Raw genomic sequence first — 26,062 nt, 5'->3', positions numbered from 1 at the left:
AATTTACAATCACAAGCCATAATTTTTTTTATGACATGGGAAAAAATGGAGCAAATAATAAAAATAGTAATAAAAATAAAAATGCTATTCTGAAAATAAAATATATTATTCAATGATTTAACAAAGAAATTAGAAAGGGGCAATGTTCATCTACTGAGCTATTACAAAATAAAAAAAGTTTTTCCCTAAAAAAATGCAAATATCAATCATACAGCTGTTTATTAATAACTGAAAATACAACATTATAGTAATTAATGACATACATTTACACTTGAAAAATGTTTCTATTTCATAATTAGCATGCAATTAGATATTTGACAGACACTTTGATTATTTCGACCTTTTTGCACGCAATAGTTCCATAAATTTATCATTTCACAAGGTTCACTCTAATTCATCAAAATACTCCCCGAAATTCGCCCCCTTCATTCGTTTGAAATCTATCGCAATATGTTTTGTGAGTGTATTGCAGATAAAAAATTCACTTTCGAAAGCTATGAGAAACTCATATTCAATACAAAGACGGCAGCATGATGAATAAAAGTTATAACTACAACTACTCGCGCAGATGAAGATTTTCTGTTAAAATGAAACACTGTTGAACACATATTTTACCATTCATTGAACAAGTAATAACTGATTTAGAAAATATAAATTTTAATACTATTTGTTATTACAGATCATTAAAATGACTTAAAAGTAATGCTTTATTTTCTATCCACTTCAAAGCAGAAATTTGTAAATCCATCCTACTGAGTGAACAAAAATCCATTGTTTTTTCTAGTGCTCATCTTTTAAAATACATTTTATTATTAACAGTTGGAGATTCGCATAAGAAAGTTTTTTTTTTTTTTAAATTTTGATTGGAAACACAGAGCTAAAAAACGATCATCCGAAGAGCCTTATTTAACGATACTATAGTAAACTAGCAATTGTGTATATTTATATATAGTATATAATCATTATTTAAAATTCGCCTTGTAGCAATACTACGATCCATTACGACTTCACGCTATGTCACGTGATTACGCAAACCAATGAGCAGCGCGATCTTTGTACACTGGTAATTCTTTTCGAAGCTACGAGTTACTCCAGTTTTCTTACTGATCGTTTCATCTCTCTGTTGAAGTGATAGAAGAGAGTGTGTGCGAGAAGTGTTTCGTTTTGTTGCAAATTGCGAATTAAGTTCTCTATTGGCTTACTTAAATCGATCAAGTAGAGATAGCATGTGGAATACAATGGGTAAGCATTGCAGTTTCTTTCTGATTTCCTGTGTATCATTTATTTAATATTAATGTATTATATATTTATAACGAAACTTTTTTTAATTAATTGATCATTATGATGTTATTTCTCTTTGAGAAATAATGTAAATGAAAATAAAAATGGTCAATCCTTAAACTTTTATAAAATTTAAAAATCCGAAAAAAGATATATTTTAGATTGCAGCATTTTTCATGATCATTACATGAGAATATTTAAATGGGTGTTAGTATTGACAGCTTATATTACTACAGGAAATAATCAATGTATTTCTTTTCTTTTTTTGTTGTTGGAAACCATTATTAAACTAATCATTGGACAAAAAAATATTGATGAATATGTTCATAATTAAACTATTAGAACTTCTCCAGTTTCGTTTTCCTTCTTCTGACGAATTGAAGTACTTCCATCCGCTCATCTCAGGATAGAGAGGAATAATTCTTGTATTTAAAAAAAATTACTCCAATTTGTAATATCTAAGAAGGAAATTCCTGATTGCCTTTAGTTATTTTTTTCCTATTAACTTGATTCTCATACTTTTGTAGTTATATATATATATATTAACTAAAGATAATTGTTCGCTGAAGGATTCAGAAATGTGGATATAGCAAAATTGCAGTTACTATATCGTAACATGATGCCTTAACCGATCGTTAGACTATTAAAATGTAGAAACAATTGCCTTATATACAATACCTTAAGAGGATTTTATACCTAGTTTTATAGTAGTTGTTTAAGCATCTGAAAAGAAAGGAAAATAGGAAAGATTTTACTGTACCTCAATTAAGAGAATTCTAATCCTATATTTCATTGATATTCTATCATTCAGTCCTAGATATTGCAAAGAATTTAGATTTTTCGTATATAAATAATACTTAGACTGTTCATAAGTTACATTGTTCAAAAAATTTCTGAATATCATGCCTTTGTTATTTTGTAAATCAAAGATAATGACAAAAGATGAATTTGCACTCACTCTTGTTTTTATTTTTATGTAGTCCTTCAAATTCTTTCAGTAACTTTTTTCACCTTTATAAAAGCTTGAAACATGTCCCTGATTTGAATTATTATTTCTACGTCATCAAGAACTGTTCAACTGATATAAAAAGAGAACTTTCGGCCTCATATCTTTCTTTCTTAATATTAATTTTATACCATTATGCTTTACAGACAGAGCCTACTTCACAGATATACGTTTTCTCTGTTTTTCTGGTACAGATATAATTTTGGTTTGAAAATTGCATCTCAGTTTTCCGCCATCCTTTTTCTAGTCAAATCATTTACCTATGTATAAACAGGAAATGATACCGACTGAATAACTTTTTTTTTCAATTTTTTTTAGAGTGAATTGGAATTTAGAAGTCTATGAAAATCTCAGAATCAAGTATTTCGATAGATACAGTATTTTCTTTATGTATATTTCATATCAGTAAAGCAAAAAATGTGTTGAATAGTTGCTTAAAAGGCGAGCTTTTTTTAAAAAATCAAAATCTGTGTTTTTTTATCTAAAAGCATTTAGTGATTTCACGCATTGAACTGTGACATTTAAGGCTTGTGTTTTTAATTCGAACTAAATGGTAATATTTTGATGAATAAAAATTCAATTTTTGAATGTTAGGAAATAATTACACAATTTAGAAAAAGATTGTCTCAATGTTATCCTTTCTTTATTTCAGCCAGAGAAATTACAATGGTACAGAGATTAAATTATGGTGGTATTGGATAATAATCAGCATAGTTTTTTTTTTTTGTGTGCAGTAACATAAATTTATTTACAGAAAATAACACTAAGCATTCCTTGTTTCCCCCTACTTTGTTATTTTTCTTCTCTCATTCGAAATATCAAGATATTCAAATAAGTCTTTTTTTTTCCCTTATTGAAACTGAGAAATTTGAGTTAAAGTAGTTCTGATCATGCTAAAGTTTAACCTTAATATTCACCTATTTAATAAATAATTTTGACTTCTTTGAGTTGTTTTTTAACTATGCTTGTATATATATAAAAAAAAGAAGTAACGAGTCTGTGCGGTTTTCAGATGAATCCGTCGCACATCAATGAATTTTGTTCCGCCATTGATAAAATGGTTATGATATATTCTCAGGACTAATTAAACTTTTAGCCTCAAACCAAAATGAATACCAGAAAGGGTCAGGGAATTAGAAGATACCGTGAAAGTTAGAGAAATTTATTCAGAATCAATCATTTTGCTAATGATTGATTCTGAATATCTCTTTCGCCACTTCTCTGATTTTTTTTTCCACAAGTACATGCAGCAATTTTGGCAACCAATGAAAATAACTCATTGACTTTTCCAGACCTAAGATCCAGATCACTCATTTATTTTCCGTTTTTTGCTTAATCGTCAAAGAATAAGATGTTTACGTTTTAACTGACGAGAGATCCAAATTCCGACCACATGAGATCATCTGGCAGTTTTTGAGTTCTTTCGATTGTGAAGTACGGCTGACATTCATCTGAGTCAACGACGGATTCTGCTCCGAATTGCGTTGGCTATTTTGATTTCCTAACCTTGTCTTACTTGTACGCGTGCCTTTTTTATTATTTTAAACAAATTGTTCCATCTCTGAGATTCCGTGCATCATTTTTGGTACTTCAAATATGGTGCAATGGTATTCTAATTTTTTAATTCATCATTTTCAGATCGAGTCGCGATTGAGTTTCGGTCCGATAATCAAATCAATTTAGAAGCTGTGAAGTTTGTGTATCAATATTCGTTATTGCAGTGCTAAATAAAGAATAATTACTATAATCGATTCATTGCGTATTCACTGAAAGTTTTCTTTTGCTTTATTTTTTCTTTAAACGTCAAGTCAATCGCATCATTAACGAAAATAATTTTACTTTTGAAATCTATGAAAAAGCAATACATAACGAAGATCTAATTGATTATTAATATTTTCATTTTCCTTTCCTCTTTTTTCCGAATGTCACCCCCCCCCCCGAAAGTGAAGCCGATCGTTCCGGGTCTTACGAAAACGAAAGTATTAATTATACATTATCAATATACAAAGTTATGTTAAATTAGATGTAAAATACTGGGCTCAGTTTTATAATCCCAAATTAATATATTTTAAATAATAAGTATTATAATAGAATTAATTAATTTTTTTTACTTAAATATCTTTGTTTTGGAATACAAAAGTATCCGATGCTATTGCTACCATTATCTTTAAGCATTTTTTAACCCTTCTTTTTATTTTGTATATGCTTTTTCTCCGAGTGTTTTAATAATCATCAATTCGGATTTTTTGATAAATTATTTTAATATCGGAAGCGCGCTATTGCTACTATTTTAATTCAGCATTATTTTTAAATATGTTTATTTTCAAAATTTCCCCTATGGTAAACAAAAGCTTATGAATTGTATATAAAGTAAAACATTAAATTAACTTAAAATTGTTTTCTGATACATTACAGATATGCTTTCTTTACTAAATTTTTTCAAAAAAGAGAGAGAGAAATGCGTTTTAATGTTTGTAAAATCGATTGTCGAAAAAACCTACAACATTTGTTTGCGCCGTCTTTTTGTCCTCTTTAAAATTTATATTTTCACAATACTTTTCTTTTCATGCAGTAAAAAAAAAAAATCAGATTTTTAAACAAGAACCCATTTTCTACTTATCACTCCACGATACGAATGAGTAAAGCCTTCTTCTAAATTGCAACGGATTTTTTTTTTTTTTTTTTTTTTTTTTTGCTATGGTTGGTGATTTAAAAGTGAAGGCAATTTTGCTGTCATTCAATTTTTTTACTTTGATACTTTTCAGTGTAAAGGTGTACGGTAATGTTGCTCATATTTATTTTCAGCCTTTTTTTTTTTGTATTTGTAAATTGTTTCTTTCTCTGTTAGTGGTATTGTCGTTCAGTCCTGGATTTGAGTGTCAACAAACAGTATAAATGGAGAAGATCCAACTAGGAGGAAATGTATCATTTTCCACCTCCATTTTGAAGCAGGCTGCCAAATTTACATTATGTGATTTTTTTTGTTACATCTTTCGTGAGTAAATTTGTAGCGAATAGTTCTGAAGTATGATTGGCATACTAAAATCTCCTCTAGACGGGCATACATTTTTTTAGCACTGTACGCATTTAATAGTTTACACTATTCGCTTTTGGCTGTCAGTTGGTTCTGCGGAGGTATCATTTATATTGAATTTCGATTAGATTGCTTTGATGTCATTTCATGCCTATGATTCTGTAAAATGATCAGATATTAAAGTTATTTTATTTTGTCTTACAAATAATCTGTTTATTGCGCATGTGGTCTTCTTTAATGGAGACCGTTCGCATAACATCTTAGCATTATTAAAAATATAAATGTCCATCCATGTGACTTCTAATGTATTGCGACTGCGCATTTCGATTCTTCTTATGAATATACATATTGAACAGCATCTCTCTGCTTTCAACAGTGGAAGGAAAGCACACGATCAAATGATGGATGAGACAAAGAAAACGATGTAGGTTTCATTCACAACAGAGGAGATATTTTTCTGAAATATATTTAAAAATATGTTTAAAAGTTGATTAAATGTAAATTAAGACTTACAAAAACTAAACTGACATCCTTGAAAAGATAAATTTTTGGACTTTTAAAAGGCGTAAAAAATTATTTTTATACGGGAATATTTTCAGAACTTATTGCGCAAAAGCAACAAAATTCAGCATCATTTTTTAATTCATTAAAATTTTAAAAAATCGATTGGAGGTGCACATTTCCACCATCCAGAGTATATCTAAGCCTAATTTGACAACCATGCAAATGACGTGCAGCGCCAATACACACAGAGAGACAGACGCATAAAATCGCATTCATATTTATTATCAATAGAGATAGAAATTTGCTCGAAGGTGGGAAAATGTATAAGCTTATTTGAAGCATAGCAATTGAAAGTGATTATTTCATTTTCTGAGCATTCAATTTTATTTATTTTACATCGATTTTAATTAGAAAGACGAAACTATTTTTCACGTGCTATTTAGAGTATATTGTGCAATAAATAAAAAGAAAAGCAATGAAGTGAGATTACTCTGAAGATTTTAGATAGAGCTAAAAAATAGCAGTATATTTTTTCTTCTTTAAAATAAAACTTTGGACAGTCAGGGAAATTAAATTATGTTGACCATCCTGAACATTAAGATCATAGAACTTCAGCACAATTTTCGTCAAAATTTTTCAGTATTTCATGCAAAAACAATTAATTGAACTCATTTCAGTTTAAACAGTTTAATTCAAATGCACTGGTTCAAACTGAACATCTTTTTATTATTTATCAACATCTTGTTTATTTTCAAATATAAAGCCATATAGTTAGTTTAGTAGTAAATTTCATTAATAGTAATATTAATGTGAAAATATTTATATATGTGAAAAATAAATATCTATATGAAAAAAAAAATATTCTAAAAAGGCATCAAAATTTGAAAATTTCAAAGGAGTCACGTTATACGCAACTTAGTTTATCAAAATATTTTTGTTTTAATATTTTTGCAATGTATTATAATTTTAGATGATGCTGACACTGGTAGAAGTCGCTTTGATCAGCAGTCCGGAGGCGGCTTTTTGAATGCATCGGCAATGAATTCTCCCAGTACTTCAGACAAGAAAAAAGTATGCATTGACACTATCATACAGCTTTCGTATCCATTGTTATAAATGAATGAGTAATATCCATTGAAAACTGTTTTACGAATTCGTATGTTCTAATGTTTTATTTAACTTAAAATATGAATAAATGGTTTAATTCTACCATTTTTCTAGTCATTTCTTTGTTTATATTTCGTTAGAAGTGACAGACTGATACATATTACTTGTATTTTAGATTCAAAGTATTACCAATATTGTTCCTTGCACGATTCAACAGATACATTTAATGTCAGAATCAGATGATTGCCTAAAAATTGGATCCTTAAATGCAAAAATTGTAAGTTTCCCATTTTTAAAACGCTTTCATTAAATTTTACATATTATTTTAAAATAACGTATGGAAAGTGTTTTCTATGGAGTGTTAATGCCTTTATTGATTAAATTTTTAAATTTTATTTTAGATCACAATTGTTGGACAAGTGAAGAGTATTGATGTTCAAACTACCAAAATAACTTATATTGTGAGTGACCACACTGGCCCTAGTATTGAAGTTCAGATGTGGCTGGGGGAAACAGATGTAAGTGGTTTGAAATCTTTAAAAACAGATAATATTAATAATGAATAAGAAAAAAAAATTATAGAATTAAACTTTATTAAATATTTAGCTTTGAGGCAAAGTGTCGTTTATTTTTTTTTAATTGTAAAACTCTTTATTTTCAGTAGGATTCTTATACCTCTAGATTTTCAGTTACTTTTCGAATACCTGTAATTAAATAAGTACAAGCATTTTTGAATTATAAATAGTTAATTGCATTTGGCAACCAGCTGATTCGCTGGGAATATTGGTTGTGTTGAGTTTCAATTGAATTTCTTTTGCTGCTTTTTTCTTTCTTCTTCTTCTTCTTCTTTTTTTTTTTTTTTTTTTTCCTAATCGAGATTCTTTAAACTAGGTGAGCAACGGAGTGTGACAAACGTTAATGTTGCTTAATTTCTAAAGACCTTATATCTGTTTTTTTTTTTTAATGCATGAACCTTTCTAATGGAGTCCGGTCGTATGTCATAATGTATGTAAATCGTAACTATTTTCGATAATGTGCTTTCCGACTCCACATCGTTTTTTTCTAAAAATTATACTTCATTGTTTAATTCTACTGTGAATCTTTCTTCCCTAGGTTTCAAGAATGGAAGAAAAACACTCATTTAAATATTTGATAACTAATGAAAACAGTTAGAATTTCGTTGTAATAATGAAAATATTGTAGTAAATTATTCAAAAAATAATCTATACTAATAATAAAGATGAATATGTGTGTATACGTATGTGTGCGTGTTGGCGCTTTACGGGCTAAATCGTTTGACCTACAGCTATCAAAAATTGCAAACATCTATCTATCTATCTGTCGGCTAAATAATATGTAACATTATTTTGGTTGAAGCATTATTTGGTTTCTTTTGAAGACATAGACGAGACGTTGCCTTTTTAATTTCGCTTTATTCTATTCCGAGTGTCAGGCGTGATTTTTTACAGGAAAACGCAGTGCGCAACAAAAGCAGAAAAAAGAAGCAAAAAGGGCCGAACAAATGATCACTAGCACTATATAACATAGGATTTCCGGCCACGTGCCGATGGAATGACCTTTGACAAGGGCAAAAGTATCACTTTCATTTGATACGTAGTACTGATGACGCATTATTTTTACAGAGGAATTAATTTAACCGAAAGTGGAATTGGATCACGAAATAAGAGAATTTTTTTTAGAATGAAGTTATTATGGGCTAAATTAAGATAAAATCTTGGAAATTAATTAAATTGAAATTAGAATTAAAATATCATTATATATATATATATATATATATATATATATATATATATATATATATATATACTTTGGAGGACTTGAATGTGCGTCTCGGATCGATTAAAAAAACTTTAATTAGAATTTTAACCAATTAAACATTAAGTTGAATTTTGATGTTTTCCCGCGTATACTTTTGAAAATATTATTGAAAAATAATGAACTTTACATCATTCGCGCAAAATTTTACTGAATGTTGGCTTTTTTTGTATAATTTTCAACAATAGATTATATTATTGCCCTGAAATTGAAACCATTTTCATTGTTTCATCAACTGTCTGATTTTGTTTGATACCTGTGTAATTTACCGGACGTTTAAAAAACTGAATGTAGTATAATACAGTGAAATTTAGAAAATAGACGAACCTGACTATTACGTTTTTAATAGTGGCATGACGTTACGGGGTTGGCCCTCATTAGATAGGTTCAAGCACACTGTGATCGGAGCACACGCAATAGAATTGAAATAGCACAGATTTTAATGTTTTATAATTTGACAGAATCATGAACATTTAATTATGTCTATACGATTTAAATAAAATAAGTGTGACCAATATTCTTAGCCAAAATACTGATAGCCTTTAAAGACCGATATCTTTCATCAGTAGGAAAAGAACTGTAACGTCACCAGATCTTATAGAACAGACACACACACATACAAAAGATGATATTAAAAAATCTATGAAAATCAAAAGATTTATTCTAGAATATTTTAACCACGTTATGAATACATAAGTTTTATACTTTAAGCTGGCATATAAAACATTTTTGTATAATAACTATTTCAGAATTTGCACGTTGATTGATATCTATTAGAAAGGTTTTTCCACACAATGAACAGAGCATATGAAAGAAATTAAAATAACACTTTTTTTTTTAATATCTTATAATTTGAGGGAATCGTAAACTTAAAATTATATCTATCGATATAACTGAAACCAAATTTAACAAATATCACCGGAGAACCTGTTAGTCGGCTTTGGCGACTAACGGGTTCCGACAGGTAACTCCCTCATCGGTTCGAAAAAGGACTCAGTAACATCATCAGTTACTCTAAGAAGGATCATTAAAAAAGTCAATGAAAATTAAATGATGCATCCTATATTATTTAAACAAAAGTCTTTACTTGTTTGCAGTAATTACTTCAGAAGTTGCGAGATGTAATAAAGTCGAACAAAAGTAATAAAATTTGACATATATTTTGATTATTTAATTAAATATTTTAATTAAGAATGAAAATAGCAGTAATATCACATTTACTTCTTATAAATGGACCTCAGAATGGCACGTGAAAATTTCATGTCGTAGATGTTTACCAACTGAAGAGTATTTTGTTGAAGAAAACATTGAGACTTAGTTTCCCAAAATATTTAATTTTGAGCAACCATTAATCCCAGCGAAACAGCAGTTCGCCAAAGGCAGCTAATAAATAAATAAAATAAAAATGTAAAAATTCAGAAAAAAGCTGACAATTAAAACGATATTAACTAAAAACTTTTTTATATTTTAAAATGATGAGAAAAAGTAGTTTCTGTCTGATAGTATTTTGAAATCTATAGAAGAAAAACAAAAGTTATGCTTTATTTTCAATAAAAAAAACAAAAAAACTTCGAACTGCGCATTTTTCTTTTCCGAATTACATATGTGCGAAATTTGATAAGCGGAGCTTTGTTTACTCTTCTTTCTTGCATTTTCTCCTTTAATTAACTTTCACATCAGGCGCCTAGCTATTGCTGCCGAGAGAAGACCATACCTATCTCAGGAAAATCACGTGACCCCATGGAACAATGACAGATGCTTGTCCCATCAACACAAATGCAAAATGCGCATGCTTTAGCATTTGCATGAAATTAACATCTGATAATAACCACTGATTTGGATAATATGAGGCTTCTAAATTGGTGTAAGTTATTTGTTTATGAAAATTTGCAGCTTAAGATGTATTTTCTTAATACACCCTAAAGGATAAGTTACATAAAAAAAAAAAAATTAGAAAGTTTTAGCAGTTATGCGCCAAAAGTGGTTAATTATTAATATGAAAAAAAAATTCTAATACACAAATAAAAATAAGTGTATTTTAAAACTTGTTCCACTAAATTTATTTTCTAAAATGTTTCTTGTATGGGATTTATATTTGGGCAGCTTGTTGACTGAAAGGTACTGCAATTCTGTTTTCGCGTGTGTTATTTTATCATGTATTTTCTAAGAAACATTTCTTTTTTCATATTTAACTTCATTAAATGATCATATTAATTTAATTTTAAATTAATTTAAAAAATCAATATAACCTAATTTTACAATATTGTAAAACCAATTAATATAAAGCATTTAATGCATATAATAATTAAATTGTAAAGTAATTGATAACCCCAGAAATATGGAATATTTTTTGGTTTAGGATTTTATTTCATTTAATCTTATGCCTTTCATTCCCATGTGTCACACTGGGAAACAGATTGCAACAAATAGGAAAGGAAGCAAATATCATTTTTTATGCATAACTGTGTCTTGTAACTGTAAGATAATTAGTAAAATTTAAAGCAGGAGTCTCCAGGTGAGAGAAATAAAAAAAAAAAAAAACAGCCTGGAGTGATTTTATTACTATATTTCTGAGGTCTACACTACTCTGCTGGAAAGAATGCGTTACTGAAATGATGTCTCAGTTAGCAAAGATTCTGTGAGGCAGCGATAGCCAAGTTGTAAGGCCTCGGCTTCTTGGCCGAGAAGGTTACAAACTAGAGAGCCGATTCAATTAAAAAACCGTCTGATAGATATGAGAGTCTGGTGCAAGCTAGATCTGACATTGTCCACTAAATTTCTTTCCGTTGGTGTGGTGAGGAAACTTGCAAAGGGGAAGTGCTAGCTCTTTTTTTCCTTTTCATTTGTCTGGCCCCTTGCCCATTTAGCTTTCTCGCTGCTCCCGAACAGGACTTTAATAACAACTAAAATATCAAGTATATAATACTAATATAAATATATAATACCGAATTCAAAGCCTAATGTCGCCAAAACAATTATAGAAAACCGTGACAGTTTTCTTTCAAGGGTTTGGCGACTTTTAAAAATTTCATTACGACGAGAAAGAGCGCTGATGAATGTGGCCGACAACAACCTTAATGAAGCTTTCGAAAAGATCGCTTTTCATTTTTTTTAAAGAACAGAGAGGGTTTTGTTCGATTTGCTTTCGCAACCTTTCGATGACGCCATATCATTGTTGAAAATTGATACTAACATAAATACTGAGACAGAATTTTCGATTTGTGAAGACGCTCTGTGGCACAAAAATTCATTGCAAAAAGAAATGTTTGTGCTAGCATGCAAGAAGTAGCGGAATGAGTCATTTTGAAATTTTAAGTGCGAGAAATTCGTCAGTCAAATGGGAAGAGAAGGAAAGAAAGGAATTAAGCAAAAATTTGAAAAGAAAAAGGGAGGCAGAGGGTCGGTTTAAAAAATGAAAGAAAAAGAAAATATTGGCCAGCTCAATAAGAGGTCTTAAGAGTTGACAAAGAAACTGCAAGCCTCAAAATTTGGCGAAAGAAACTCTCAAAACTTTTTAATTTATTTAAAACACGATTGGTAGTTGTAAACCAATTGTTTCATAGTATTTTTGTATTTAATTTTTCAGTTTTGAAATGAGTAATTGAAAATTCTAATGGTTAACTGATATTGAATTTGCAATTCGCTGCATTTTGTGTAATAGATAAGCAGCTGTTAATTGTTATTGGAGTTATTAACTGTAAATCAGTATTTTATGTCTACCAAAATTCGTAATAATAAATGGAATTTATATATTCATTTATTAAAGCATAAGTATTTGATTAGAATAATTAATTTCATATGATTTGTTAAAAAATGCTTTGAAATAATACGTTAGCAGTTTTTGTTTCAATATTCGCTAAAATATATATTATTAAGCATGTATAATTATACTACTTTTATATTTGTGCTGCGACGTGTTATTCTGTTACTTATGCAAAGAGCTCGAATCAGTTATGAAACTGATTTAACATTTTGAACAAAAAATCACTACTGTTATAAATTGCATTGTATGAATAGCACCTGACTTAATATCATATTTCATTTTTTCATTCTTCATTTTAATGACACCCCTTGTTACGAAAGCAGGCCTATAATTGGTCTATAGTATTTTTTCCTTCGTAAAAAACAGAACACAGTGAGAAATATTTTTTATGTCTCAAAAATGCTTCCTCCTTTACTTATGAGTCTCTCAAAGAAATGAAATAATGTTACGAAATAGTTTCATTAAGTAGACTTTTCTGTTTCTTTCAATTCTACTTATTTGCGAAATGCACTCGCGTCTAGTCGAAAGAAATATGTAACTCGTAATTGTCTGCTGCATTTGATACAATTTACATTCAAATATTTTGTTATAGATTAATCAGAATTTTTGATACTGATTACAAAAAAAATTATGAACTTATTTTTAAGATAAGATGAAAGATTATTGTTATTATATTTAGCAATGGGGAATAAAAAAATGCCATCAAACAATTTTTTAATCTGAAAAATTATTAATTATGTTCTTTTCAATCTATAGGAGCAAAAGAAGAAGGAAGAGAAGGCAGGGAAGGAGGAGAAAATTGAGGTGAATACTTACGTGCGTGTGACTGGTTCAGTGCGATCGATGAAAGGCAAGCGACATGTCATCGCCTTCAAGATACAACCTCTCCAGGATCTCAATGAGCTCACGATGCACATAGCGGAAGTGATTCACACTTCGATGTCCGTAGCTGCCAGAGATAAACAGGTATCATCTTTTATATTTTTATTTATTTATTTTATAAATTCCAGTATTCATCTTTGGGTGCTTAACGTCGTCATGAAAAGTGCTTAATTTTCTCGAGAGGTGCAAAGAAAACTCGTTGCATTGTATGCAATGAATCGAAAGCATGGTCCTAAAAGTTTGTGCATCGACAGTATAAAGAAAGAACACCAACAAAAGGGGAAAAAACTCGGAATCCAAGGTGAAAGAGATTCGGGAGTACAACACATATTGAAATAACGATTGGCGACTTTTTTCTCCCCACTCCCTCTTTTTTTCACCAATGTTTATTAAAACACTGAGAAGATTATCCTGCAAGGACAGTACAAAATACGCACTATATCAAGATCCGTATTTGTTGCGATTCGGAAAACGTTCGAACTTAAGCGAAATTCAAAGATGGGGATGAATTTTTTTTATTAGGTATATATGTTTATTTTTCGTTAAATATGTTTTTAATCTTTCAATGCGTTGTTAAATAAATACAGGCATATTGATTCGACGAATGGAAAATAAGAATACATTTTGCAGCAGGATGAATTTGGTGCACCCAAGAGATGGGAGAAACTTACAGCGACACTCTTCAGTGCGTTTAAGCATTCGATCGTTGTTCTGATTAATATTTTGATTTGGAGCAATTTCTTGAATAACCTATTAAAAGGATTTTAGTGTACTATACGGAATTGCAATTCACTGCAGTGTGTTAGTTGACTGCGTAAAATCCATTACTATTAAATTCTAACTTGAAGGTATAGGTTTTCAATGATTGTAGCCACACTCGATACATTTTTTGATTTATATATAAAAAAAAGATCCTACTAAATCTGGTCCTTAAAATTTTTTAAAGAAATTAAAAAAATTCTATTCTTTAGAATTCAGATTTTATCATTTGTTACTATTTTTGCTTTTTCTCTTTTTGTAACTCTTACAGATTTTTTGTTTGTTTGTCATCGAAATCTCTTAATTATAGAGATTTGTACTGACTGATAGAGAAGCACAAAACATCGAAGTTAAGAATATGAAATGTGCCCTTCTTCGGTATTAGAGGCCCATTCAAAAATTTAATTAGAAATTTAATAAAAAATAAAAATAGAATTTAAACGTGTTTTTACGATAACATCAAAACACATTATCGCACAAAAATTATTTTTACGCCGTTTTACAGGTTTACAAAAAGGGCTTTTCAACTATACCAATTTTGTAGGAAGAAATATTTTTTTAAAGTCTTAGTAATTTTTTAAAAATTAGTTTTGGCACTATTTGTTACAGTGATTTTTATTGTATATTAAATTCAAAACAATGTCATATAGCCCCCATCGCATCGTTGAGCGACTTTAAACGTGCTAAATTTCTGATAAAAAAATGCTTTCTTTACTTTTATTTAAAATTCAAAACTTTGAAGCAATTCATTGAATAAGATTCTTTATTTGATGAGCATTATTCATTAATTGTCATGTCATTGTCGTTTTTTATTTTAATTTTTCTTCTAAACAGGCAGCTTTTTAACTTCATGAGTTCGTTCTGTTATTTATAAAAACTAGAAATTGTTAAATCATTTTCAGATTTGCTAATCTTTAGAAGTAATGAATCAGATTTAGAATCTCAGAAGTGATAAAACAATTTTTTATATGCTGGCTATTTCTGAATGCCACTATTTTTTTTCTGTTAGAAAAATTTGATTTGAAATAATCATTTAGAACGTATCACAATTCTGTTGTCAATTTCTGGCAAAAAGGCGAAACATCGTAATATTCTATCGTTATGGCAGACGATTTATAATCATAAGTTTTGCCAGTCTTTTGATGGTAGCTATCCTTGAATGCCTTAGCTCTTACCTTTGTAAAGGTTCAAATGTTTGAGAGTGAAAATTGGTTGATTAGCGCAGAAAGAAATTTATACTTTCCACCCAGTGCTGTCGAATTTTATTTGTTAATCATACGTACATAAAAAATGAAATGCAAAATTTTTGGTCTTGCTACACATCTGCATGAAGGTCGACATTTTCAGAAATGGTTTATCCATCCAAATTAATTTGCTATTTATTAATTTTAATAAGTGTTGAAAAAAAACCCAGTTTTTAATTGTTTATCTTTTAAAAGTTGATTTAATTTTTCTATAATGATAGTCCCCCCCCCCCAATTTTTATGCTTTTTAGGAACCAAAAATTTGTTTTATAGTAGAACTCTTTGCGCTTCCGGAATGTTGCAAAAATAAATATTAGAAATGTTCTGTTTTTGAGAAAATAAATATTAAAATTTAAACTTTAAAAATTTACACATTTAAAATTAATTAATTAAATCTTTTTTCAATAAAGGCAATGCATTATTATCCAACAGAAAATATTCTATGGAAAAATAACCGTTTATTTAAACATGAATGTAAAAAAGCACTTATTATTTATTTATTTATTTTATTTTTTGGCTAAGGTACTTAAAAAGTACTTAATTTTTGCAGCAAATTCTCATCACTCACCCAGTGGAATTAGCATCCAATGTTATATATATTATAACATTGGATGCTATTATGGAAACTTATGAACAATTTTTTGTTGTTTTTTAAGTTAAAAAAAATGATGCACTGTGAATGCTCTTCTTTAGAAGTAATAGTATTTCGTGTCTGTCATAGGAGCTGCCAATGTGATAGTGTATATAGTTAAGAAGTTTATAGGAATTGCGAAACCATCCGTAATTAGCTCTCTGAACATGAACAATAAAAATTTTATATCCTATCTAATGCTGATAATGAATCATATACATCTATAATCATGCATGCCATTATTTCAAGGCACATATTTGTTCAAAATTTAATCCTTGATTCTGAATTTCATTTATATATAGAGAGAGAAATGTTCTGATTAACATTTTAAAAGGTTGTTTATATATACTCACAATAAATATTAATTTTAAGCATTGTCTTGTTTTATTTTTTTAGAGCACTGACTCCAGATCTTCAACGGCATCTGGCCTCGCAGTGTCAACCGTGAGTGCACTGGATACTGACAGTTCCAAAAATCTCACGAAATCTCAGCAGCTGGTTAGTTTTATTTCAGGTTTTACCTATGATGCATATTATTAAGAATATATCCACTTTCAAAAAAAGCATTAAAAGTTTTGATTATAATTTTTCTAGGATAAACTTGCAGTTATTGAATGTGTGGATGTTTTTTTTATTTAGAGAACTGATATTTACTTTTTAGATTTTTGACAACTTTTATATTTCTCTGCTACTTGCTTTGAAAATTCACTAAATATTTTTTTTCTCCCAAGACAAATATTTTATTTTTATTTTCTTTCCTTTTAAAAGATTTTAAATATATTTTTTTAAATTTTGACTGAGACCATTGAAATATCACCTGTAACTTGTCAAAGCATGTAAGTTTACTGAAATTTTTAATCCATAAATTTATCGAAGGAAGTCTTACGTATTGTAAAAAGCTGTTATGAAGAACTTTTTTTCTAAAGAATTTCTAAAAATAAATAGAAATTTTCGTTTATATGGCTTATAAAAATTTGCTGATTTATTATTATTATTATTTTAAATATTGTTTATTTCCCTTCTTGACATTTCTCTCTTTCAAGGGATTGAAATTTTAATGAAGTGAGGTGTAATGCTTTTTTATTTTTCTTAGTATATCTTATCTTCAGTGTAATAAAGTCATTCTAGGTATACTGCGAAAAGGTTTTCTTATTAAAAATATTTTCACTACATACTTAAAACAAAACATATTACCAAAATAAAACAAATTAAAATGTTCTTAAGAAATGAATACAAAAAAGTTTCTCAAATTTGCGTTTAATATTATGGCACGTGAAAAATGTTCATCAATGGTTGATGTTATTCTGCCTTTTATAATAGTATGAAATGGGATACTTTTTTGTCCAACTTAATGAATTTCTTTGAAACACATAGTTATATAATTAAAACTGCTATGCTAATATTAGTTCGAATTTTATGTCAAAAAGGATTAAAATGCTTTTTTCTTTAACCATTTAAATGCATTTAATGTATATGCATGTCCATCTTCAATTTGGAACGGTTCAGGTGTCATTTTTTATTTAATAAAAACAAATCTTTTTCATTTTATTAAGGATTTTTTTTTTTTTTTTTTTTTTTTTGCAAAATTTCTTGTTGAGTTCGATGTGTATATGCGTCATCGGTTGATTTAAAAAAGGAAGGAAAATTAAAAAATAAGTTCCGTAGTGAACTGGTAAAAAATAAAATTGAACCATACGACATTGTCATTCTCTACCATGTATGGAAAATGAGCAACAGATAAGACGATTCCTCGTTTGTTCATATATTTTTTTATTCTTTGTTCTGTGCCTGTTCTGTTGCGGATCCTTTTTTTTTCTTTTTTTTTTTTTAATATTACCAAATAATTGGATTTTTTAATAGGCCTACTGTTTGTTTCCCCTACTATTGTGTCATTCATTTTTTTCACCGATTCTATTTGGTTATTTAAATATGTATATTGAGAGTAGTCATATCTTCAAACTGTGTTGATTGATTATGGCTCATTTCCAGGTGAAGCAGGCTATTATCAACTGCAAGGATGAGAGGGGAATTCATGTAAGGGAGTTGGTTAGCAATTTAAAATCCCTCAGTCGTCAATCCATTCAGTAAGTTCATTTTTTACTTAAGCATCGTTACAATGAAATGTAGATTCCATTTACTTTTCCACATTCTTTGGTCGTTATGAATTTTTAATTTATTAGATCTCTTGCGGAATATGTAATTAAAACCATTTAAAATAAACTCAAATATTAAAATTACTATTCTTTTAATTTTTCAATGACTTGTTTCAACCCAATTCATCTGGTGATCTATGTTATGTGTTGACATAAACAAGATGCACCATACTATAACAAATGTTAGAGTCTGATTTTCATTTCACATAAGGAAGGACTAAGAAATTGAAACTAAGAAAAAATTTCAATTTAATTATTTTTACTGGAGGTTTTATTTCAATGGGAAAAAAACCCTAAAACATTTCCACCGAATCAGCTGCATTTGAATATTTCGCGTATCCGAAATTTACACATATAATCATATTGTATACGTTTTTTAATTTATGAATACTTATGACCACTCTCTTCATGTGATCAGCTGCTTCGCCAAGAATATTTGTTATATTTGCTTCTAGATAAATAATTTAAAAATAACTTCATGACTGTGATTCTGCCAAATTGTTTGACATGAAAGCCATTTTATTTGGATTGTTTTTCTTTAAATTGCCTTGCATCGTACAAATAAACTTTTCTAATGGAGACAGGCCCATAACATCTTAGCGCTGTTAAAAATATAAATAGCCATTAAAGATAAAAATAAAATCTTCTAAATTTCGCGATATTGAAACTACACTCTTTTTTTTTGTATTTAATTTGAAGATTTAATTTTTGTTGAAATGAAATCGCCATTTTACATTTATGCTTTGTTTGTTTTAAGAAGGCATGCGTTCATGCCTTCTTATGACTTCTGATTTAACACTTTCTGCAGTTGTTATTTAGACTTAAAACCTTATCTTAAAAGGTTTACAATAATTTTATTCTTGAATTTTCTTTTAATATAATAATAAGTTCATTTCATGTGCAGTAGGCAGAGTAACCAACCAAACGGGAATTGTCAGAGAATTCTGACAAACCCCGGAAAAGTCTGGAAGGAAAAAGATTATTTCATGTTCGCCAAAGTTCGTGTGATTCTTTTTTCATTGCATCGGTTGTGAATAAATCTGCAATGATCAGCTCTGAGGAAACTCGATCCGAATGAGCAACGCGCCTTCAGGCATGTGTTTGCAAAGATTAGGGGAATACTTACATAGATGCTTATCTGAATGGCATAATGGTTGGAAATGACGTTTTGTTTTGTGGGCAGTAAATTCTTATTCTATATCAGTTAATACTATTTATTATTATAATTATTTTATTACTATATCATTACTTTTCACATACCTTTGAGAATACACTGTACGATACATAAGCGAAAGAAACTGGAACAAGGTCATTTTGAAAATTTTAGATACTACCAAAAAGCATCAATGAAATATATTTTTAATAAAATGGGTAGGGCTGGGACATTCAGAAAATGGAAATGCTGGCCACCCTGGTACAATTCGTGAAAAATATTTACATTTACTTATCAGAAAATAGGATTGAGAGCAAGTTGCAGAAATCCAGGGGTGTTTGTGCTCCGGGGAAACCCCGGAATTCCGGGGATTTTGAACTTCGATACCCGGAAATTCCGGGGATCGTCGTTCAAAAGGAAGTAGGAATAATAATGAATTATTTATTTTGATCTGGGTAATTTTGTTTGCTTTGAAAGCAGAAAACGCAAGGTCAGTGTGTGTGGTGAAAACTTTTCCTTTCTTTCTCCAAAGGCAGTGATAATGCGTGAAAAGGGGGAAAAAACTTCTTTTTTGTTCTTTCCTTATTGCGAGTTATGACTCATTCCCCCGGTTCTCGGACATTCTCTTCTGGATTCTTTTCGGCAAGTAGGCGCGGCAGAAAAAAAAGGGAGAGACTTCGTTCGACCAGATGTGCGATCACGTGACCTGGGTTCAAAGGTCTTAATTTTGCAAAATTAATGGTTATTAATTTTGCAAAAAAAGTAATTCATTGAACTTTTATAATTAGGTCATTCAATACTTCATAATCGTAATTTTTCATTTCTCCCCCCCCCCCCTTCTCGAAACTCCAAAATGTCGGTAGTAAGTCCGTAAAAGTTTCCGGGGATTTTTTGGGGTCCCACAAACACCCCTGGAAATCTGTCTTTCGTTATTCAGTCTCCCGAATAAATGGGATGTTTTATTTCTTTTCATTATTTCAGAGAAGCCTTGGACTTCCTGAGCAACGAAGGGCACGTCTATTCCACCATTGACGAAGACCATTATAAATCCACTGATTGCGTTTGAAGAATCGCCTCCGGGATCATCATTGTATTATTGGCCACTTTACGTTCATGAATAAAACAATTTGTACTTGATTTGACCATTATTTATTGATCAATTTTAATACATTTAAAATTTTTAATAAGAAATTTAATGAATGTAACTTTTTATAGATAGTAGTGTATTCTGTTTTCGATATGACCATCACTAATAAGTAAATATATATATAGTGAGAGAGTTGATGGACAGGTATTTGCAATTAAATTATAATTTCAAAAACAGTATAATCTTGATTTTTTTAATACCGTAAAATCTTGATCAAAAATACAATAAACTAAATTTTAAAAAATGATTCGTTTAAGTATAAAGACTGCACCATCGAACTTATTCAAATTAATATCAAGCATTGTATAATTTCATTTTGCTATGTAATGCTGTATTTTGAGAGTTCATTAATTTTGTTCTTTCATTTAAATGTAATGGTCCATGAATTGAACTTATTTAAATTAAAAGTATCCTTTATTTTTGGAACATTGCTTTGGTGACATTCCTAATTAATTACGATCTGTGAGTTTTGCATTCTGTCATTTTGTACTTCTGAAAATAATGTGGAGCTCTATAATTTTTTAAAAAGCTGTCCGATTTTGTAATTAAATGTTGTTTAGATTGTATTAAGAAAAATTTATTTCTTTTGTTAATATTTGCTTAAAATTATTGTTAGATTTCATGTGCGCATTTTTTTACGTGTGATTTACTGAAACAAACTTTTTAAAAATGTTCTGCAATTAAGTGTTTTGTTGGCTCGGTATGTCAAAACTGCTACTTAATACTTCTTATATAAAAATTAAAATTATATACATATATTGGGTGTTGGAATAGCCAAATTAGACATATTTGCCTAGCCGAATGGCCACTAGAAGATTTACTCTGACACTGATTACATTGGGATGAGGGATTACAATATCGGACCAAAAGTTTAATACCGGCAGTAGAAATTGTAGAAAAAGAAAGAAAACACAGGTGTTTCTTTGTTTTATTTACCAGCTTTATTAGAGAGTTTAAATACCACAAAAAATAATTTATAAATTATAACAATATATAAAGAACCACAAAAAAGTAAAGGAACTTCATATTTAATTAAATAAAAAAAGTAAAAATATTGCTATTCAATCTATGGTACTATTAAAATTTTTGAAATGTGATATTAAAAAACATAATGCATCAATTGTACTGTCATTAAGCCTGGAACTTAATTTTGTGCAAAAATTACCAGCTGTCGAAAACGCTCTTTCGGCATCTACGCTAGTTGGTAGCACTGTTAGCAATGCGCGATATACTTTTTTCCAAGTATTTACCTCTAAATCCCTCATCTTCAAACAAATCGATTTCTCGTCGGATGGTTTTGGATATAGCTGATTTCTGTATTGTATTTTGGTTCGTTGAAATTTTTTTTATTTATCGCTAATTCTAATTTTTGTTCAAGAAACAATTCCTTTTCACTATCGACAGTAGTGACATCATAATCTTCGATAACTGAACTGAATTCTGAATGTGGATAGGTTTGTGGGAAAACTTTTTTAAGAAACTTTAACTTAATCAGATTTAAATTGGTTATTTTCTTTTCATTTTCATTTTTAAAATCATTAGAATTATGAAAATACCATAAGACATTTTCGATTTCGGTATGCCTTTCTTCTGTGCGATTTTTCAATGTAATATATGATTCTTCAGATACTAATGAGTGCTGTTCTTTCAGTGACTGCAACATGAAATTTATTGTTGCATTAGCTGTTAATAAATTAGAATCTCTCCGACATAATGCCTCAATAGTCATTTTTATTGGAAGTAGAGTTGATAAAGTTCTGTATATTAAGTCGAATTCACAATCTGAAAAATTAATTTACAGGTTTAAGTCGATTATTGCTTTTTGGATTGGATTTCTCAGTTTTAAAAATCGTTCCATCATTAGGAGTAAACTGTTCCAACGTGTTTTAGAATCTAATATTAACATATATTCTGTTTTATTTTCAGTTAGTATATATTTTAGTAATATACTTTTTTTTATAGGGGAACGTTTAAATATCTTAACAATTTTTCGAACTTTATAAATTATAGGAGGCAATTCTTGATGGGTTAATATTTCATCCTCATTAGCAACATCTTCTTCAACAATTACATTGTCATTATCTTCATTGTCAATATCACTTTCACTCTTTTCAAAGTTGGAATCCGAAGTTTTTATATCCACAGTATTTGGATTCTTCTGTTCTTTATATTTTAGGTATAATACATCTATTACTCCTAATTGAATTCCATGTACATATCACAACTGCTGATTTGCACCAATCAACTTTCCAACTTTTTTCATAACTGTTGCTGCATCAGTCGTTATGGATACAATATCTTCTTTCAGGGATAAAACATGTTTCTTTAATTTAGATTTAGCACATGCACACATTTTTCGGTTGGCATACTTCCCGAGACAATCGAAAGTCCTATATTCCAATTTTTTTTTTCTGATTGAATAATGTTTAAATAGCGTCTTTTTCTTACACTTGTCCATTCATCAAATGTAAAACTAAATTTTTAATTGTACTTAACTTACTTTTAATTGTATTAGCTCGTGTTTCAAAGAATTGTGAACACCGTTACTGTAGTTTATAACAGTTCTTATAGCGTTAATCGATGTTGGTAGATTTTTAAAATCTCTGGCGGATAGTGATTTTCTTAATTCAGTAGAAGTTCAAAATACTCAAAATGACAAACCATGTGAAAAAAAAATTTCATTAAAATTATCTTTTTAATGAAATCTAAAATTCCTGATGGCTTGGGCTTAGAAACTGTGCTTAAATTTGTATCTTCATCGCAATTAGATTCTTTCCTCTTTAACAAATTACCATCATGTTTCGTTTTTAAATGTGTATGGAGTCCGCTTCTACTTCCTCCGTTCACTTTAATATCTCTTGAACATTTTTTACATTTTGCCAACATATTCTTTTCATCATATAAATAATGAAACCATACTGAAGTATTGTCAACTGATTTTTTATAATCTTTATTCTTATTCATTATTATGGGTTATTATTTATGAGTATATATATATAATAAATTTGAAAAATATTTTGAACCCTAAAGTATGATATGCAAATACAATGTGAATAACGAACTCACCAGTTTAAAAAATATCGAAATATTACGCACTTTCTTCATAACTACAAGCTTGTGTTCACAGATACGAATCCTGTGCGTGTGCAGTATCGCTCGGAGCTTAACAGGATAGTTTTGATCCGTCTTCTTGGATGATTCACAAATTTTATGACTTCTCTTGATTGTACAATGCAACTTTGTATTCACAGTCTAATCAATTTCGCCCCGTTAGGGAGACATAAGAACAAAAACGTATACTATTTTTCTATGTTGGCGATCCCTGAACATATAGTGGAGACAATTTAAAAAATTACAAGTAAATACCGAAAAAACAGTATTTAAACTTGCGGTATTACAAAATTGTAGAAATGGCTCAAAATTCCGGTATTCGGTATCCCGGTGTACCGGTATTGCAATCTCTAATTGGGATGTCATAAGTCCTGTAATATAAAAATAATTAATGTTATTTCATTAAGTGCATGTAGCAAATTAATTACAATTATTCTTCTTGAGTCACTATTTATGAATATTTTTTGTCGAATTTTCATTTCAGAACACGTTCACACGTCAGACACATTCAGAAAAATGTGCTTTTCAGTTTTGGTTATATTGCAATATTTTAGATCCGTTTATGGCATTAGATAGACATTAGAATGAATACTTTCATTGCAATAGCCTTTCTCTATTTTTCTTTCCTTTTAGAACTAGTTTGCTAGAAAAGGTTTATATTTTATGTAAAAAAACAACAATCAGTTTTGGTTATTGCGGTATTTGATACCCCTCTCTTTCCAGTTCATAATGCCAAATGAATTCATTAGAGTTTCGATGCCTTTTAATTAAAATTATTTATTCATTCAAAAAAATTTATTCATTTGGAAAAATTTTATAAATATAATCAAATTAATTAAAATTGATTTCGAGCATATCATTTTGTACAATTGGCTATGTTAAAAGAATAATGTAGAATGTGTTAAAAGATGTTATTTGTTATGTGTTAAAAGAATAATGTAGGCGATACATTCCTGAATTAAAAGACGTGGAGGAGTAAGGATATCCCTAAAAGTCAGAACATTTTGGAATCGAATTTGACGTTTTATTTCACGCACTGATGACATGTGAATAAATACGATTACCATGTTACAGAAATACTATGAAGTTTTACTTCTCAAGCCGCTGTTTTTACGAAACGTGTTGAAATAATAGTTATCGAATGAAGGAAGCACTTGTTGCCTCTACGAAAGTGCCGACACTTTGCTGTGCGAACAAAATACCATTTCTTTACAAGAATATAATGCTCATATTAGTCAATATCGGGATTAAAAAGAACAGATGGGCAAATAGCGTATGTTTAAAAATATGTCGTTTCTCTGAAAGGGCTACAAAATAATCATAGCCCATGCGGTCAGTCGGCAAAGAATGAAGATACTTTATTTGCTATTTACAAAGCGGAACAATGAAATGGAATACAATTGCTTGAAAATTCGTAATCTTGACGAATAAATAAACGTTAACTGAAAAAAAATGCTAAAATTTCTAAAATATGTCATACGTAACTTTTAATAAACTAATTGTAGTGGATTTTTCGAACTTTTAACTACAACAATTTTTGAGATTTTATATGCACTGAATTAAGAAAAAATGGACGAATATTTGGTTTGAAAATAACAGGAATCGATGGGCTATCATTTTCAGATACTTAAATGCTACCCAGCTACTTTTCTTCTGCTCAACATTATTGAAAGTTTTTTATTTCAATGATAGCTAACTTAGTTTTTAAATCAAATTCGTCGATAATTCAATTTTTTCCCCTTTGGATCTATGAATTCCTTATTAAAGTAACGTTAAAATTTTGTTTGTAATTTGAATATATTTTTGTTTAATTCAATATCGGAAGAAAACTAAAACTTGCCGTTTCTGAATTGTGTTTATTATTTCAATATATCTGTGCATCGAGTTTCAATGAGCGTTATCAGTTTTAAAATTTTTAATTCGCGCGAAAGATTGCAGGAAGTTTCACAAGCGATTGGAGGGAACAAAAATTCAAAGATTAAAATTTTCTGTCAAATTTCAGAATTTTTGTCTTTTCAGCTTCAGTAAAGTTGATTGTATTCTTTCACTTGTGGGCATTTTTTTTTTTTTTTTAATTCGGCTCAGTTGTTTAGGAGAAGATGTAAAAACATGCAAAGGCCCAATTGCCATTATTTATATTAAGATGAAAAATGATTAAACATTTAAAAGTTAATCAAATTATGATAAAGAATTATTTGCGGTATTTAACTGTGTAATGTGTGGGGCGGAACCAAGAGCAATAACAGAAAATAGATTATTGAAAACATATTCTCACCCGAAATGTGGATCACTGTCACTGGAAACAAATTTTCTCATTGTTTAAATCTCATAACAAAATAAAAATAATAGTCGAAACAAGTAAAAACATTTATTAATTTATTATTGAAACTTGACTACTTAATGAATTTTATGTAAATTGAATGAGACGCATACAAATTAAATGGAAGCTGT

At 29.3% G+C, this 26,062-nt stretch overlaps 1 protein-coding gene across 1 annotated transcript; it reads left to right on the top strand.

Annotated features, from left to right (window-relative positions):
* Positions 1-1,087: 1,087 nt before the first annotated feature.
* Positions 1,088-20,490, top strand: LOC129963264 (replication protein A 32 kDa subunit-like). The gene is made up of 8 exons (XM_056077508.1): positions 1,088-1,242; positions 6,796-6,896; positions 7,108-7,209; positions 7,334-7,450; positions 13,288-13,497; positions 16,444-16,545; positions 18,037-18,131; positions 20,335-20,490. Exons 1-8 carry the CDS (start codon positions 1,227-1,229, stop codon positions 20,417-20,419), a joined length of 828 nt encoding a protein of 275 aa, XP_055933483.1. The 5' UTR covers positions 1,088-1,226; the 3' UTR covers positions 20,420-20,490.
* Positions 20,491-26,062: the final 5,572 nt, after the last annotated feature.

This window comes from Argiope bruennichi, chromosome 3, assembly GCF_947563725.1.
Source record: "Argiope bruennichi chromosome 3, qqArgBrue1.1, whole genome shotgun sequence".
Taxonomy (NCBI): Eukaryota; Metazoa; Arthropoda; class Arachnida; order Araneae; family Araneidae; genus Argiope; species Argiope bruennichi.
Note: the sequence above shows the minus strand (reverse complement) of the source record. Positions and strands in the feature narration are given on the sequence as shown.